This window comes from Haliaeetus albicilla, chromosome 21, assembly GCF_947461875.1.
Source record: "Haliaeetus albicilla chromosome 21, bHalAlb1.1, whole genome shotgun sequence".
Taxonomy (NCBI): Eukaryota; Metazoa; Chordata; class Aves; order Accipitriformes; family Accipitridae; genus Haliaeetus; species Haliaeetus albicilla.
Genome location: NC_091503.1, coordinates 17,293,705 through 17,308,183, shown reverse-complemented (window position 1 = coordinate 17,308,183; position 14,479 = coordinate 17,293,705). Strand labels below are relative to the sequence as shown.

Below are 14,479 nucleotides of genomic sequence, written 5' to 3'. Positions count from 1 at the left end.
GTGTTTATAAAGATCTTTTAAAAAGATTTCAGTTTAACATTTCCTATAGCTGTGTTTTTTCATAATTTAATTGAATTTGAGATATCTGTACAGTATCTAAGTTTTCTCATCTTGATAACTGCTTAATGATGTTTTAAATATAATAGTATCCTAGAGTATTTTGCATATGCACGTAACTTTTTTCCCTTCCTTTCCTCTTTTTCTTTTTTTTTTTTTCCTAAGGCTCTTGAAGATTTAATTAAGCTGGCTTAACATAGATTTTTTTTTCTTTCAGAAAACAGGTTTTATTAAATAAAAAATATTTTTTAAAATGCAGTGTTATAACATCAGTCATCTGCTCAAACCTGAGGTTGTTCTCTTTCATCAAAACCTTGAGGAAGAGTTCTTCCAAAATGGTTCATTATAGCTATGTTTGGACAAAGTATGCCTTGTAAATGCTCTAAATATTTCAGGCACTTTTCTGTTTGTGAGATTTCTTTTTCAATATATTACATTTCCTTTGTAGTTTCATGAATTGCCTTATCTGGCCATGTTTAAATCTGAAGGATTTATTTTTAACTGCATTCTAATTGGCATTACCTGGGTCACATCATATTTCACTCTCTTCATGGATTGCTATTTCTATGTCAAACTCTTCTGTGCATGGACATGTTGGTGCACAAAATAATATTAACTAAAAAAAGGTAATTGATATCAAGTAAAAAATTAATCCCCGATGTCAAAATTGTTCTAAATAAATGTCCTGTTTTTTCCCCAGTCTCCATCTGCTTTGCCTACTTAGTTCTTCCCTGTAAAATTTGCTATGAAAAAAGGAAAGGTCATTTTTGTCAGGTCATACAGAAGCTTCTAGAGGTCTGGCTGGAATAACACTAATGGTCTTTTAGAAGCATTTTTATGTATGAGATAGAGCTATAGATTCACTTTTTTTCTTTCATCTTTATACCTACCTATTCCTATGGTGCATGAGTATTATAAATCTGCACATGAAGCAAACGGTGCATTCAGTTTAACAATCAACATCCCAACTCCAGCATCTTCACACATGTACAATTTAACTGTGGCAAGGGAAACAATGCAAGCATGCAGGAATTCAATTTCTGCTTCAGCCTGTTGCTGTGAAAAACTGATACAACTGAAGAAGTAAAGGGGCTTTGACTTGTGGCTTGTCTGTGTTTGTACAAGATGATGTTTCATCATTGCACAGCCAGCCAGAAAAAGGTCTTTCTGAAACGTAGGACCATCCTGTGCAATGCATCTCCTGCCTGCTCTGTCCACAGCAGCCGTGCGCCTGTTGGTTCTTACTGAAGGAAGGTAGCTGTTTGACTCCAGCTGTACAGAACCAGGCTCCTAGTGTGATGCTGCTGCTAATTAAGTCCAGGATGGAAAAGATCAAAGCTATGCTTCCCCCCCCCCCCCTTTTTTTTTTTTCCCCACACCACAAGGCTGTTTCTTATTTTGAAGCTTCGTTGCTCTCTGCTACAACGTTCACTGGAAACCTCACCTGTTTGCTTGGTGGAGTTTTGGCTGGTACTGGCTTGCCATTTTAACTTGGCAACTTCAGAGTCTTGTTTCCCAATGGCCTGCCAGCTAAATTGGTGCGTTACAGATGAATGCACAGCTCACAGATGGTGTTTGAGTGTTTAGTGGCTCTCAGAAGTAGATGTGTATTTGGTCAGGAGGAAGATTACATTTTTCTTCCAGACAGAACAAATGTCCTTGGGGATGTTTTCTGTGTCAAGGTAGAAACCGTTCCACACATCAGGTACAGGGGACTCTCTTACCTTAAGCAGGAGTACTACCTACATATATGTGTATTTCTTTTCCTCCTGGGTGGGGCATGCTGCTTCTATTAACATAAATAAAAAGTTTTTTACCTTGATTCTCCTGAACTTCTATAGATGTTTTAGGCCTAGCATCTCTACTTCTTTGGTTTCTATTTTATTTTTAACTGAGATGAGCTTGAAGGTATATTTATTACTCTGGTTGCCCTGTAAGGTTCTTCTCCAGGTCCTAAACTCTTTGTTTTATTGCTCATGCACAAGGTTGAGCATTTATGCTTACTCACTGGTAGAACAGCTTTACAGATAGTGCCATCTTTGTGAGGTCTATACCTCTGCTGACACCTTGCATCCTCCTGTATGTAAGTTGTGTCTTTTTCTTATTCATTCATTGTTGTCTTATTTATTTAAAGCAGTCAGAGGGCAAGAAGTAGGGGAGGAGTTACATGCTTTCTTTTGCTTTTTGACTGGCCTAGTCATGTCATGAGGATGAATAACAGAGACTGTCTGCTGCCTTTTGTTCCTTTCTAGAATGAAATATAAAACAGAGCTTCTTAAAAGTTCTGAGAGCTGCACTCGAGTTTCCTCGTTTCATGTTTGTTCCCATCCAGAGCTGGAACCAGACGGACTGGAATATTTTAACAAAGTCTGTTCTTGTAAGATTTCCAGACTGTTTTGCCAAGCCAACAGGCTCATGAAAATGCAGTTAAGCATGAAATAGGCAAAGTTTTAGTTGCCTACCTAAACTGCAGGCGTGACGATAATAATTTGGTTTTTTGTAATTTTTGCTTTGTCATTGTCAGATGCTGCTCAAAGCTGAAACGTGCAAAGCTCTGCCAAGCTCTCTACAAGGAACCACACTGTCCTCCAGCACTATTGCCACTCTGCTTAAATTTTGTGATTCTTCCTTCCTCCTATGCTTCCTTCCCTAGCTTGGTAAGAAATCTCTTCTTGCAAATGTCTCAGTTAAGTCCCTCAGGAAATTCTTAGTTAGCTAAAGGCAGGAGATGGGCTTCTTTGCCAGCCTTACACCATTGGGTAAAGGGACTGCTGAGGACAGGAATCTGCTGCTGTTTGCCAGTTTTCTGTTGTCATAAACTCTTTTATAGTGAAAGCTGAGTGTCCACCATTTTGAGGCTAGCACAGATGTATCCAGAGGAATATGAAGCTGTCAGCACTTTCTTCCCTTCCTCTTTAATGAACATGTCTTGGTCCACTGACCCACAGTGTCCATCCCCCAGTATGGAAGAACACAGTGGTCCCTCCAAGGCACCAGCTGTGCCAGCACGTATCCCCAGGAGCTTCTTGGCGTGACTGGGTTGTGGGAAAAGTTCAGCTGATGTGTTTGTTCTGGCTCCTGGCTGTGCACATGATGCAAACACACCTGGACTATTGCTGATCCAGGGCTTGCTGTCTGCTGGCCATCTCCCCGTGAGCTGGCACAGTCTGGACCTTGGAAGGAACTCGGCCACCATCGCCCTCCTCCTCCCCAGGTTGGTAGGGCAGCGTAGGTGTTGCCAGGTGCACTCACATACCTCTGTCATGTACTTTGCAGCAACCCAAAACAATTATTGCAGTTATTGGCTGACTATTTTTCCGGCTTTGCAAGAATGTTTAATTCCTACAGCCTTCCTTCGGTGTTTTTGGAATTTGCATGCTTCTGGCAGTTTCTTTTTTCCACCACAGGTGCACCTGAAAAATAAACCTGTCAGGATTTCCAGCATTTCTTCTGTACCATGATTTTGGTTTTTGCAGCAAGCTGTAGAACAAATTTTCCTATGAGCATTTAGTATGTTAAGGAATTACCTAATGTCCCCTCAGGTCTTTTGCCACCTCTCTTATAGCAGATAGTCCCTAGATAGCCCCTGTTACTGTTTGTGGTACCCGCTTTCTTGGTGCTTGCAAACTGAAGAATATGAAGCATAGGTGTGTCCTGGGAAGAGATAAGGAAAACCAGTGTCTTCATCCTGGGTAAATGGTCTCCCTGGTTATATTCACTTTGCATACAAATAAACAAAAAAGTAATATTTTATTAGGAATCCAGTGGATAGAATAATGGACTGTAACTCAGCAGAGGTCAGTTCACAGCTCTGCCATTGGCTTATTTGGCAAAGTAATTCGTATCATCACCATACAGCCTGGGATAAAGACAATTTCTTTGTAATGCAATATGAGATCTATAAAGGAAAAATATGCAGAAGGAATAATAATAAAATCCTTCTAATGATAATAAAATTGTAAGTTTTAGATATGTGTTTATGTTGTGCATAGGGGAATGAACCATATTCTATTCTGCCTCATGCTTCATCAGTGGTGCTTTTAACTGGTTTCCATTTTAAGGACTACATGTATTAGTGTATTATTTTTAGATGTACCTTCAGATACAGGTGCGCTTTTCCACTGAAAGTGATAGCATTTTATTTTAGTTACGCTGGGCAGCATTTCCTGCATCTTCATTACCGTTGATAAGCCATAAAGAACTTTATGGCTATGTTTAAATACCTGCTATTTATGGTGATGATGGGGAGGGATCTTTTTTATTTGTGAACTGAGTAAATATGTTGCACAGATCCTTGGGCTGTGAGGACTGTGATTCCCTGAAAGTAATTTGCATAAAGTCATTCCTGTCTGCTTTTGCTCTTTAAATCTTCTCTGGCTGTATGGGTAACATAAAACATTTAGTTTGCCTTATTTTATGCAATGTAAATAATAGATACGTTCAGGACTAGATCCTGAATACCTCAGCTGGTATACACCAGTGTAGCTCTGGAGCGAGCGGCGTTGGATTGACTGGGAATCTACCCCCACCATCAGCTGTAAGTGCTAGTCTTGCAGTGCATTATACAAATGTTCACCGTAGTTTGTCAGCAGCAAAGCTGTCACCCAACAGTACGCACTGCCTTCTATCAGCCATTACTTTTCTGTCATCATCATCAAGTGTAGCTTAAGAGAATCTGTGCATTGTTTCTTTCCTTCTGAACAATTTCCATCGAAATAATTGACCTGCTTTTATGGTAATTCGGTCTCTGCTATTTGTTACTGCAGCATTTTGCAAAGAAAAATGCAAAACTAATGCCCTAGAACAGAAACATTCAGCCAAATTACTTACCAGTAATCCAAGGAATCATGGATAAATCCATTGCTCAAGTGGCTTCTCATTTGGAGCTCTATCTAGTTTTCACCCAAGGGTTGAGATTTGGGCTTTTTGTGGGTGGAGGGGTTGTTTTGTTTTTGAAAGGTAATACTCATGCTTTCTGCCCCAGAGCAACTTTATATAAATCTCTTCTGAAAACTGTATCTGCCAGCACTGTCACTCCACCCACAAGCTTTCACGAGTAGCACCAGCTAAAAATATTTAAAGGGGCTGTTTCCACTTGTTTGGTGCATTTCATTTCATGTTTCTGCCTCTTCCTTTCTTTGTTCTTCAAAAAAGTCAATAAGAGATATCATTTAAGCCCAGTGTTTTGAAGTGACAACCAGTAAACAGCCTCATAGCATGATTAATGAGTACTCAGGAATAGTTTGCTGTAACGTACAAGTAAGTTGGGCCCCACTGAATTTGTTTTAAAGTAAAAAAAGAGGTTCCAGTTATAGGTTGAGACCTTCACTGAGTCACTGGATATGCTATATTTTCCACCAATTTCTACTACTGGCTGATGGTGTTCACGTCAAGGTGTTACACAGTCACAGGGAAGTACAAGCTAGCTCAGAAGTGACACTCATAATCTGGACTTCTGACAAGTTAAACAGTAAGGAGAACTTTAATTTCTATTTAAAAGCTGGAAATGGTGGTCAAGGTGAGTGATGAAAATCATGAAGTCTTTAAAAAAATAATTGCTGTTCCAAAAGTAAAAATTAATGTTGTTTGGTTCTACCTAATGCATATATTTTTCTTGATTTCTTTGACTTCCAGCAAGCTTGGCTTTTTGTGGAGTTTCTGGGCTGCTATTGCTTTTTTCAGAGGAAAGATGACCAAAGTAAAGACATCATAGATGTTGCCCTGCTGGTTTAAGCAGGGTCATTGCCAGTGGAAGGCATCTAGGGTTTAATAACAGTGAATGTGCTCCGAGTTTCTCTACTTTCCTTTGGAAGTTTGTTGTGTAGGTGGATTCCCATGGCTGAGAGAGCCAGCATCTCAGCAAGGATGACATAGCTCACAGGTGGAGACATTAGATCTCTTTTGACCTCTTGAAAGTGGAAGTAGGCTGGGGAGCAATGGAGTGATGAAGACACAGGTTGAGTATTTTCATTGCTGCCTAAGTCTTGGGGAAGTTTGACAGCCACACTTTGTACAGTGCTTACACAAGCAGCTTCCACACAATGAGTTACAGAGCTGGAGTAAGTGGATTTGTGAAACTCTTGTGAAAGTACTGATTGCATTGCCAGATCCTGCCTCCGTGAGGAAGAAGTTACCTCACCTTCCCAAGCCAGTGTTTAGGTCACTAATGTTTCTCAGTGTTTCTGGCGCTCCAGGACTGCTGTGAATGAAAGAGGACTTGGTATTTTCAGTACTCTGAGCTCATGCCCTCCTTCTCAGTCTGTGTGTTGGGTTGGAGGAAGGATCTACATCTTGAAACATTTTACAGGTGGTATAATGAACATTGCACTCTGGTGTTGCTTGTTTGGAGGTAGATTCATTTAGTAAATTAAGCCTAAATAATCTAGTAGCAAATGACTCTTACATGAAAAGAGGTAGTGACCTACATCCAGACTTTTGTGGAAAATACGTGGTTACTCATGCTCTTAGCACAGAGATGAAGATTGGCAGTGATCCCTGTAAGGTGTGGATTTCTGATATGGCTGAGGCTGGGTGGCGCATCTATGTAATTCTGCTTGTTTGATGCAGGATGAGAAGAGTATTACAAGCTAAGATAGTATTCTTTTTTCTTTTTTTTTCTTTTTTCTTTTTTTGCACAAACAACAAACTATTTGGTCTAACTAAAATAACTGTGTGGCTAATCCTGCCCTATTAAGTCTCCTCAAGGAGTGAATACCTTAAGAGTAGATTTTGATGGAAGTTGTTAAAGATGACAAAAATTTTTTTACATAAAAGGAAATGTAGTACATTCTAGCTTCAGAGTTCAGAACATCCAGAATGCCAAGGTTATTGTAGTATTATAGCACAGCAAATTACATTTCTTATACATTTTTCTTTGTCTCTTTCTCACACAAGCCTAGACTATGTTTTCATAATGTTAATGAAATGTGTTGTGATGTTCGTGTAGGCTGCTGTGGGTAAATAATTGCAATATGAGGAAGGTGATTCATGATGTGGCCCTAAGTCTGTAAAGTAGGACTTTGTGACTGATTAGGATATAAGCAAAGTGGACTACAATGTCTTAAAAACCCCATCAAAACCCCTGACAGATCAACCTGTAGTCAATGCAAAGATCACCTGTCTCAGCCAAACAGATGCTTCTGTGAGAAGTTTTGGTGATTTGTATGTGAGGCCTTCTTAGTGACCCAAAACATTTTTTGTGGTGTGTCCTTGACAACTCCTCCTCCTGTTCTTCAGCCAACCAGGTAACTAAAGCTTGAGCCTTCATGAGAAAAGGGCGGCAGACAGCATGCCTTCTCCTACACATGCGTCCTGCTCAACACTGAGGATCAGGAGTAACATGATGCCAAAGCTGGTCCCAAAATCCAGACCTAAGGCTGGCAAGTTTGGGGGTTTTATTTCTCCTGCTCATTCAAACCTAGAGCAAACGCAGAATCCTTTTAAGTTTCTACATTGCTATTCACAGTTCTCTTTGTGACTGCTGGAGAAAGAAATGTACACAGCTATTTAAAAAATTCATATGTGTAGGCAGGGAAATGCTTTAAAAGAGTATAAAATACAGTGCAAGCATTGCTGTCACTTCTTCCCCAGTCATATGCTACACTTTAAAAAGCCAGCATGTTTTCTTCCACAAAAAGATCTTTATATTTCTGAACTTTCAGAAGCTTTAATCAATATAAATAACAGTTTGAGCATGATGACATCATATTTAGTCCTAGAGTTGTGCATCTCATCTGCTTAGTCATTTAAATCAGTGGAAATAAGTATAGCAGTTAGAAGTTTCAAAAGGTCAAAGAAGCTACTGTCTTTTCAGCTTTGAATCAGCTGAGAGACTCCAGTTTCTTGGAAACATAATGCCAAGGCTGCATCTCTGCATTTCATTTCTCCCCCCCCCCCCCCCCCCCTTTGAAGCAGTGTAGTAATTAGCTTAAAGGGCAAATCACACCACACTCAGTAGCAGAATACTGTACGGTGCAAGTTCCTTTCTATTTTCTCTTTTACTTGAAACTAGTTTAAAGAGGAGTTTTAGCCCACATTGTGTACTGAAATATTTGACTGAAGTTCTCTTACCCAAACACCAAAAAGCCGTTTATATTTTTCAATAAAATTAATACTTTTTCAATACAAATACAGCAAGCTCTTTTGCCATTTTCTCAGAAGGAAAATAAGTGATAAAGTGTTCTTCAGAGAGCAATTTGTGAGAAAATTAAAATGAAAGCAAAAGACTTTTAAAATCTTGGTTTTAAATGTGATTTGTTGTTTTCGTTATAAAAGTAGCAGCATATTTTCTGGGAGGAAGCCACCTATCACCTAGACTGCAAAGAAAAAAACATTCTATTTTTTACTGTCAGATGTGTTGGTCAATCAAAACTTATGATCAGAACCTGTGCCACATTTATCTGTATAATAGGACTCTACAGTGTTTTACCAGCTGCTGTTTCTTATATGTTTTTCTAAATGACTCTTTGTTTTATTTCCATATATTTCCAGCTGCCATTCTGCTGGTGAAGTGAAACTGTCCAGGCGGGTTGTCGATCGTTTCCATTTCGTGGTATACGCAGCCTTCTCAGAGCTGGGAGCTTCTCACTGGCGCTCCGGGGACTTCTGGCTGCTTGTGCTGCTCATAGTTTTGCTTTGGTTCGTGAGACTCTACCTGCATTATTTGAGCCAATGGCTCTTCCTTCAGACCATCTCGGTTCCTGTTACAAAGTAAGTCCAGCTGCCTTCTTTCTCTGTCAGAATATTTCTACAGATAGCTGATTCAAAGCAGTTCCTTTGCACTACAAAGAGAATTGATGACTACAACTCGTGCTAAGGGCTCTGCATGCAAGCCCGGATAGGAGCCTCTGCAGAGACCAGGAGAGCAAGGACCACATCCAGACTCCAGATGATCTGATGTGTAAATGTGATCCTAACAGAAAGGTGAAGATGTTAATACTGTAAATTTCCAACCCAGAACAGGTTGTGTACATTTGTGCATCTTGTGTCATGCCTACCTCTCTCCCCTCTGAGATACCCAACGGGTTCTGTATCTTTCACAAGAATCATTTATCATTTTGAATCAAGTATTTCAAAATGCCTAAGAAGTGCACAGAACTAAAGAAGCATTTAAATCATATTTGATGTTACCAAAGTGATCTATGAGAAAAATACTTTGAAGAATTTAACTTTGATATATCAATTTTACCGTGAGGACTACAAGGGGTTGACATATTTTAACTATATGATACATTGACTTTAGCTTGGGAATCAGAGGTCTCTAGAGAGTTCCAGGAAAATCATTACTTGTCATTACTTGACATGAAAAAAAAAAAAAAGAAAAGAGAACAAGTCTACAAGGTGATGTATACCTGGTTCTCCATATGTTGCTGTGGGGTAGAGAATGGGTTTACAGAGCAAAAAAGACCAGTCATGCTTAGGGAAAGGAAGATTTCTTCAATAGAAACTTTTTTTTTTCCTATTCTTCACTTTAAAGCATGATGCAAACCTGAATCAGTCAGTAGGAGCCAGTAACATGCAACTCTGTGACCTATGTCTGCTGTGATACTGTGATTATTGGCTAAAAGTTAAACAGGGTGTCTGAGCAGACTCTGGACAGCGCTGGGAATTGTTAAGGTGGTCGTCTAGATCTTAATGCAAAGCCAGCCATCTCTCGCTTCTGGCCTTGCACAGCCCAGGCGGGCTCAGCCAGCTGGCATTAAAACTTCTGGGAGGCCAAGCATCAAGAGTCTGTGAAAGCAAAGAAAACACAACAGAAGGAAGCAACGTGTGAGAGAGAGGTGGTCATGTTCGAAGCCACTAATCACAGCTGTCCCAGGCAGTCAGCTAGAGAAACGATGGTGTTCTCAAGCCAAGATGCCCAGGATCAGCATCCCAATCTGTAGCTGCGTGCCTGCAGGATGTCAGACTGAGTTGAGCGCTCTCTGGTACCACCAAATACAGTGGTAGCACTCACAGGTTGGAACCAAAGTAAGAATTAAACCACTTCACCTTTGGTTAGGAGCAGAATTTAAGCCACTTGGATTGGCTTCAATTTTTTGCCTTATGTTTCAGCAGCTGTATGCAGCTCCCAATACCATGCAGTTCCCGTCTCCTACAGCGCCAGGAAATTTGCTCACTGTGTGACCTTTGCAAATCCCACCATCCCATGGTGGTGAGGGACATTTCCAGTCACTTTAGGGATGCTAAAAGCTATGTCATCCATAGTGTATCTCGCACTTTGTGCGGTGACCGAAGGTGCTGCAATATGCAGAGAGGGGTGAGCTCCTGGGCCCTGTGCACACATTGGTGGTTCTGGGAGCTGATGTCTTCCTATAGCCCTGCCAGCGCAGTCCCAAGGGCCTGGATGTGCATCCACTGAACTCGGAGTCAGAGCAGATCAAAGGATGCGGAGGCAGGAGGAAGAGAAAAATTTTCTTTTTTTGAGTAGCTTCATACAGATTCTGGTCGGAGGGTTGTGACCAAGCTAGGGATGCAACTTTACAATGCAACATGTTGTATGCATGGTTCTTTTTTTTTTTTTTTTTAATGGTTTGCCCAGGAGCACAGACAAGCGCTCTCCTTTTGCTTTTTACAGATTCCAGCTTTTCCCTCACACTGTCGAACTGTGCTACCAGAACTCCTTGCTGCAGACCAGTGAAGAGTTGGTCATGGTTGTGGTGGGACCCCTAACCTTGAACGCAGGGCTGCTTCTTATGGTCCTAATCAGATGGGGCTGTCAGCAGCTGTTTGACTCATTCCCTTCCTTCTTGTCAAAGTTTATCATAGCTATGGGACTCTGGACAGTGCTAGACCCCTTGGCAGTGTTCGTAGTGGATTCATTCCTGGGGGTAAGTCACTTAAAATAACTTGGACATGAGACCTTGACGTAGAAGTTTGTTTTATTCAGTGAATCACTGAAAGATATGAAATTCCACCCCTGGCAATGGAACATGAAAGTTAAAAAGAAATTAAATAATAATGTTATACATTACCTTTTTATTAACAAAATTCCCATCTAATGGAGTCACTGTGTTTCTGCATAAAATTAAGAGCACTGTACAAGCCATATATGGAGATAAGAAAGTAAATCCACCACTGGAATGATTGCATCTGCTTTGAAAAGGATTACTGCAATTTTGGATGTTAATGGAGATGGGTTAATGAGCAGTCCTGATTATTAGCGCTTCAGATTTTTCTAAGCAGTGAAACAGACAAAATGAAAAAATGGAGGTTATTGTGCATTTCTCTGACGTGCAAGGTAGTTAATATAATTTGCTGGCACACCTAAAAAGACTTGTGAGATTGAAAGACAGACATCTCTAAGGAAAGAGCTTCGTCATATGTAAAATCATGAGAGCAAAGCTCCCAACTCTCTCTGCACCTACGTATGCTCTGTGTAGCTCATCTGTACTTTGGTGGCTGGGGACTTTTATCACATCCGAGGTAAAGCCCAGTCTCCCTAATCTGAACGTGTGTTTCAGATTTGGCTCTCACTGTGTAGGTGACACGGGGTCCTTTCGATGGATGCAGGGCGCTGAGAGTTTTTCTGGGGGTGTGGTATTGCTGCTGTCCTGCCCTTGTCTGTCTTTCAAAGACATCTTTGTTTCTGTTGCTCGCTCCAGAACAAGCAGTAACCCATAGTCCTTGTGGTGGATCAGGTTTTCTCAGGTCTCTTCATTCCTCATCCACTAAGCTGTGGTCAGCTTTTAAGAAGTCCTGTTAAAAATGTCATTTTTCACTGTTTACTTGCTGTTTCCCATTGCAGTGGTTTTGAAAATTAAAATTCAGCTGTTCAAGAAATTTAATTGGAGCTCGCTTGGGAGGTAATTGCAATAGTTTAAGCATGTGGCAACACACTGTAGTTTTCACTTGGACAGCCTGCTGGGTTTTTTTTGTTGTTTTGTTTTTTAAATTTCGTGGTGTAAACCATGCACAGAATTGAATTTTAATTGTAATCATTCTTATGAAGAATTTTTTTCGTAGGAGAAAAGGGGTATTTCCCCAATATCCAGGCTAGAAATATTTAAATATTTAAAAGGCTCCTACCACCCACCCCCCAATACTGGTGTATTCATAAAAACTGGAGGAAAGGCTGAGGTCTGCCTTGTCTTTCCCACACTTGCATTGAGAATATCATTGCCATTGACTTCAGTGGAATTGTGTTCAGCTCTAGTCAGACTGGATTCATTATCAGTTTCAAATAGGGCTTCTTTGCTTGGTCAGTGGGAAACGTGAGATATGAATAAGGTAACTAAGTTTTTCATCACAATGTTAAAAAAGCACACTTCTCTCTGTACTTCATACTGAAAATTTGGCAATTTTACCCACCAAGATTTTCTTTGGTAGAAACTCATTTGTTCAAATATTACACAATATACTGTGTGCATCCTTTCCAAAATGAAACTATATCTCTTACATGTGTTTTCGTTATTGCATTTGTAATTTTTTTTTCTTCTGGCATTCTTTCAGCAGTTATTTCAGATTTACTTGCCAATCTATTTTAGATCAAGCATTTTTTTAAACGTTGTGTTGTGGTAATATGAGTTATTTTAGTGCTAGAATGTATTTTAGTATCCTAAATGGCCTTAATACTTATGAAAGATGACAGACAGCCCTGGAGATAAAGGTTTCTCTGTTTACTAATTACTTTTTATTATTATTAAGGGAAGACTAGAGAGCCAGTTGCATGTTTGGGGGGTTTCAACTCATAGTTCAAGATACTCTGTCAAATGTGTGATTCCAGGTTTGATTTACTATCAGCTTGTAGAAGGATGTTCCAGGGGTAGGAAACTTTCCTATGATTTTGGAGAATGCAGTTGTCGTTCCAGTTCTGCCAGAGCTTTCCTGGGACTGGCCACTTGGTCTCTGTGTAGCTTGTAAAATGCAGAGAGTAACACCTCTTTAGCCACATGGATACATGTCATCATAAAAAACATTAAAGACTGCAAAGTGCTTGCATGACCATCACTCTGTGGTGTGAGAAGTACCCAAGACAGATACTGAAAGAATTTAAAATGAAGACACCTTTCTTGGATCATATCTTTGAGGACCACAGAAGGATTGACACAATCTCTTTGTTAGAAAAAATGGATAGAAAGGTACACTTCCCCCACACCATTTTTGCCTTGCCAGAAAGAACTGCTTGGATCAGAGAGAAATTTATTCTTATTTGCCATTCAGACTTTTGCCTCTCAGGAGGGATGTCAGGACGTGACTGCTGTGCAGAGGATTTTCCTTGGTAGACAGTCTCTTCCGTAAGAAAGTGGTGGAGGCAGACAGCTTTTTTTTTTTGCAAGAAGAGAGGATAGGACAGAGAGATAGAACAGAACCAGAAGATAATGTATTTTAACTTTTTAGTAAAGAATATGGTCAGATCTGAATTAGTGACTAGTCTTTATATGCCATTACCATTCTCCTGGGACTTGTAATTTCCATTACAGAAACGTGGCAGTGTTGCAAAGGGTGGAGAGAGAACAGAAATATACTCAAGAATCTCAGTCTTTGTATAGCTCGTCATTGGACTTGTAATTGTCTTTATTATGCATGTCACTGCAAAGGTAGCAAAAAATGGGGAGAAAGTTTTGGCTCTTCCTAAGGATTAGTCCAGGCAAGTTGCTCAGGGAAGTGCAGGTTTCTTGAAGCCTAAAGGTCCCAGACTCCCTCTCTGAATGATAAACACTGGATTTTTTAGTGGTGCAGTTTCACATCCTTGCAAAATGTGTTAACGTGATTTAATATGGATATGGCTGTCATTGTGTCACTTTAAAAAGTGAAGAGAGGAATTTATTTTAGCTCTGAGCAGTAGAAGACCCATGATATGTAGCTGAATTCTTCTAAATTGATCCAGCAGAGGGCAATAATATGTCAATACAGTAGCTAGTTCTTAAGAACTAGATATGGAAAAAAAAGAAGGAAAATAATAAATTTTTGGAAAATCTTTTTCCATGTTTTACTGGAAGTATAAGAAAACATAGAGTGCTACAAACCCTTCAGGATTCTTTCTGAATCTTTGTAAAAATACACAAACCACCTTATTCCCAATTAAATTACTATTTTTGTCCTATGAATAGTAATTCCTTACCAATATTTAGTATGCTAAAGATTTATTTCATCTTCAGTAGAATGAGAATAGTTATACAAGTTTATTTGTTTACAGAGCAGTTGAACATAAACCATTAATAGCATAACTAAGTAGGGTATATGACAGTCATGTACCTTTGAAGAAGCTGTTAATGATACAACTTATGGGTTTTACTTTGTACGGTTAACAGGTATCTTTAATTCTACCACAGCAGTGGGAGTATGGTACAGTCAGATCTCTTCAGAGGTATTGGTCTCATCCTGTCTCTATTTCTCCTCAGGAAAAAAAGAAATTAAATGAGATCTATATCATGAAATAATGCTGATAATTTTTGGTTATTCAGTGTTACAGGCTGTTCTT

The 14,479-nt window shown here is 39.7% G+C and overlaps 1 protein-coding gene across 1 annotated transcript in view; it reads left to right on the top strand.

Annotated features, from left to right (window-relative positions):
- Nucleotides 1–14,479, top strand: part of LOC138690249 (uncharacterized) — a 57,530-nt gene that overhangs the window by 36,440 nt on the left and 6,611 nt on the right. The window contains exons 4-5 of the mRNA XM_069808806.1: nucleotides 8,548–8,766; nucleotides 10,634–10,886. Coding sequence (XP_069664907.1) covers nucleotides 8,548–8,766; nucleotides 10,634–10,886 — 472 coding nt within the window. The remainder of the gene's footprint in view (nucleotides 1–8,547; nucleotides 8,767–10,633; nucleotides 10,887–14,479) is intronic.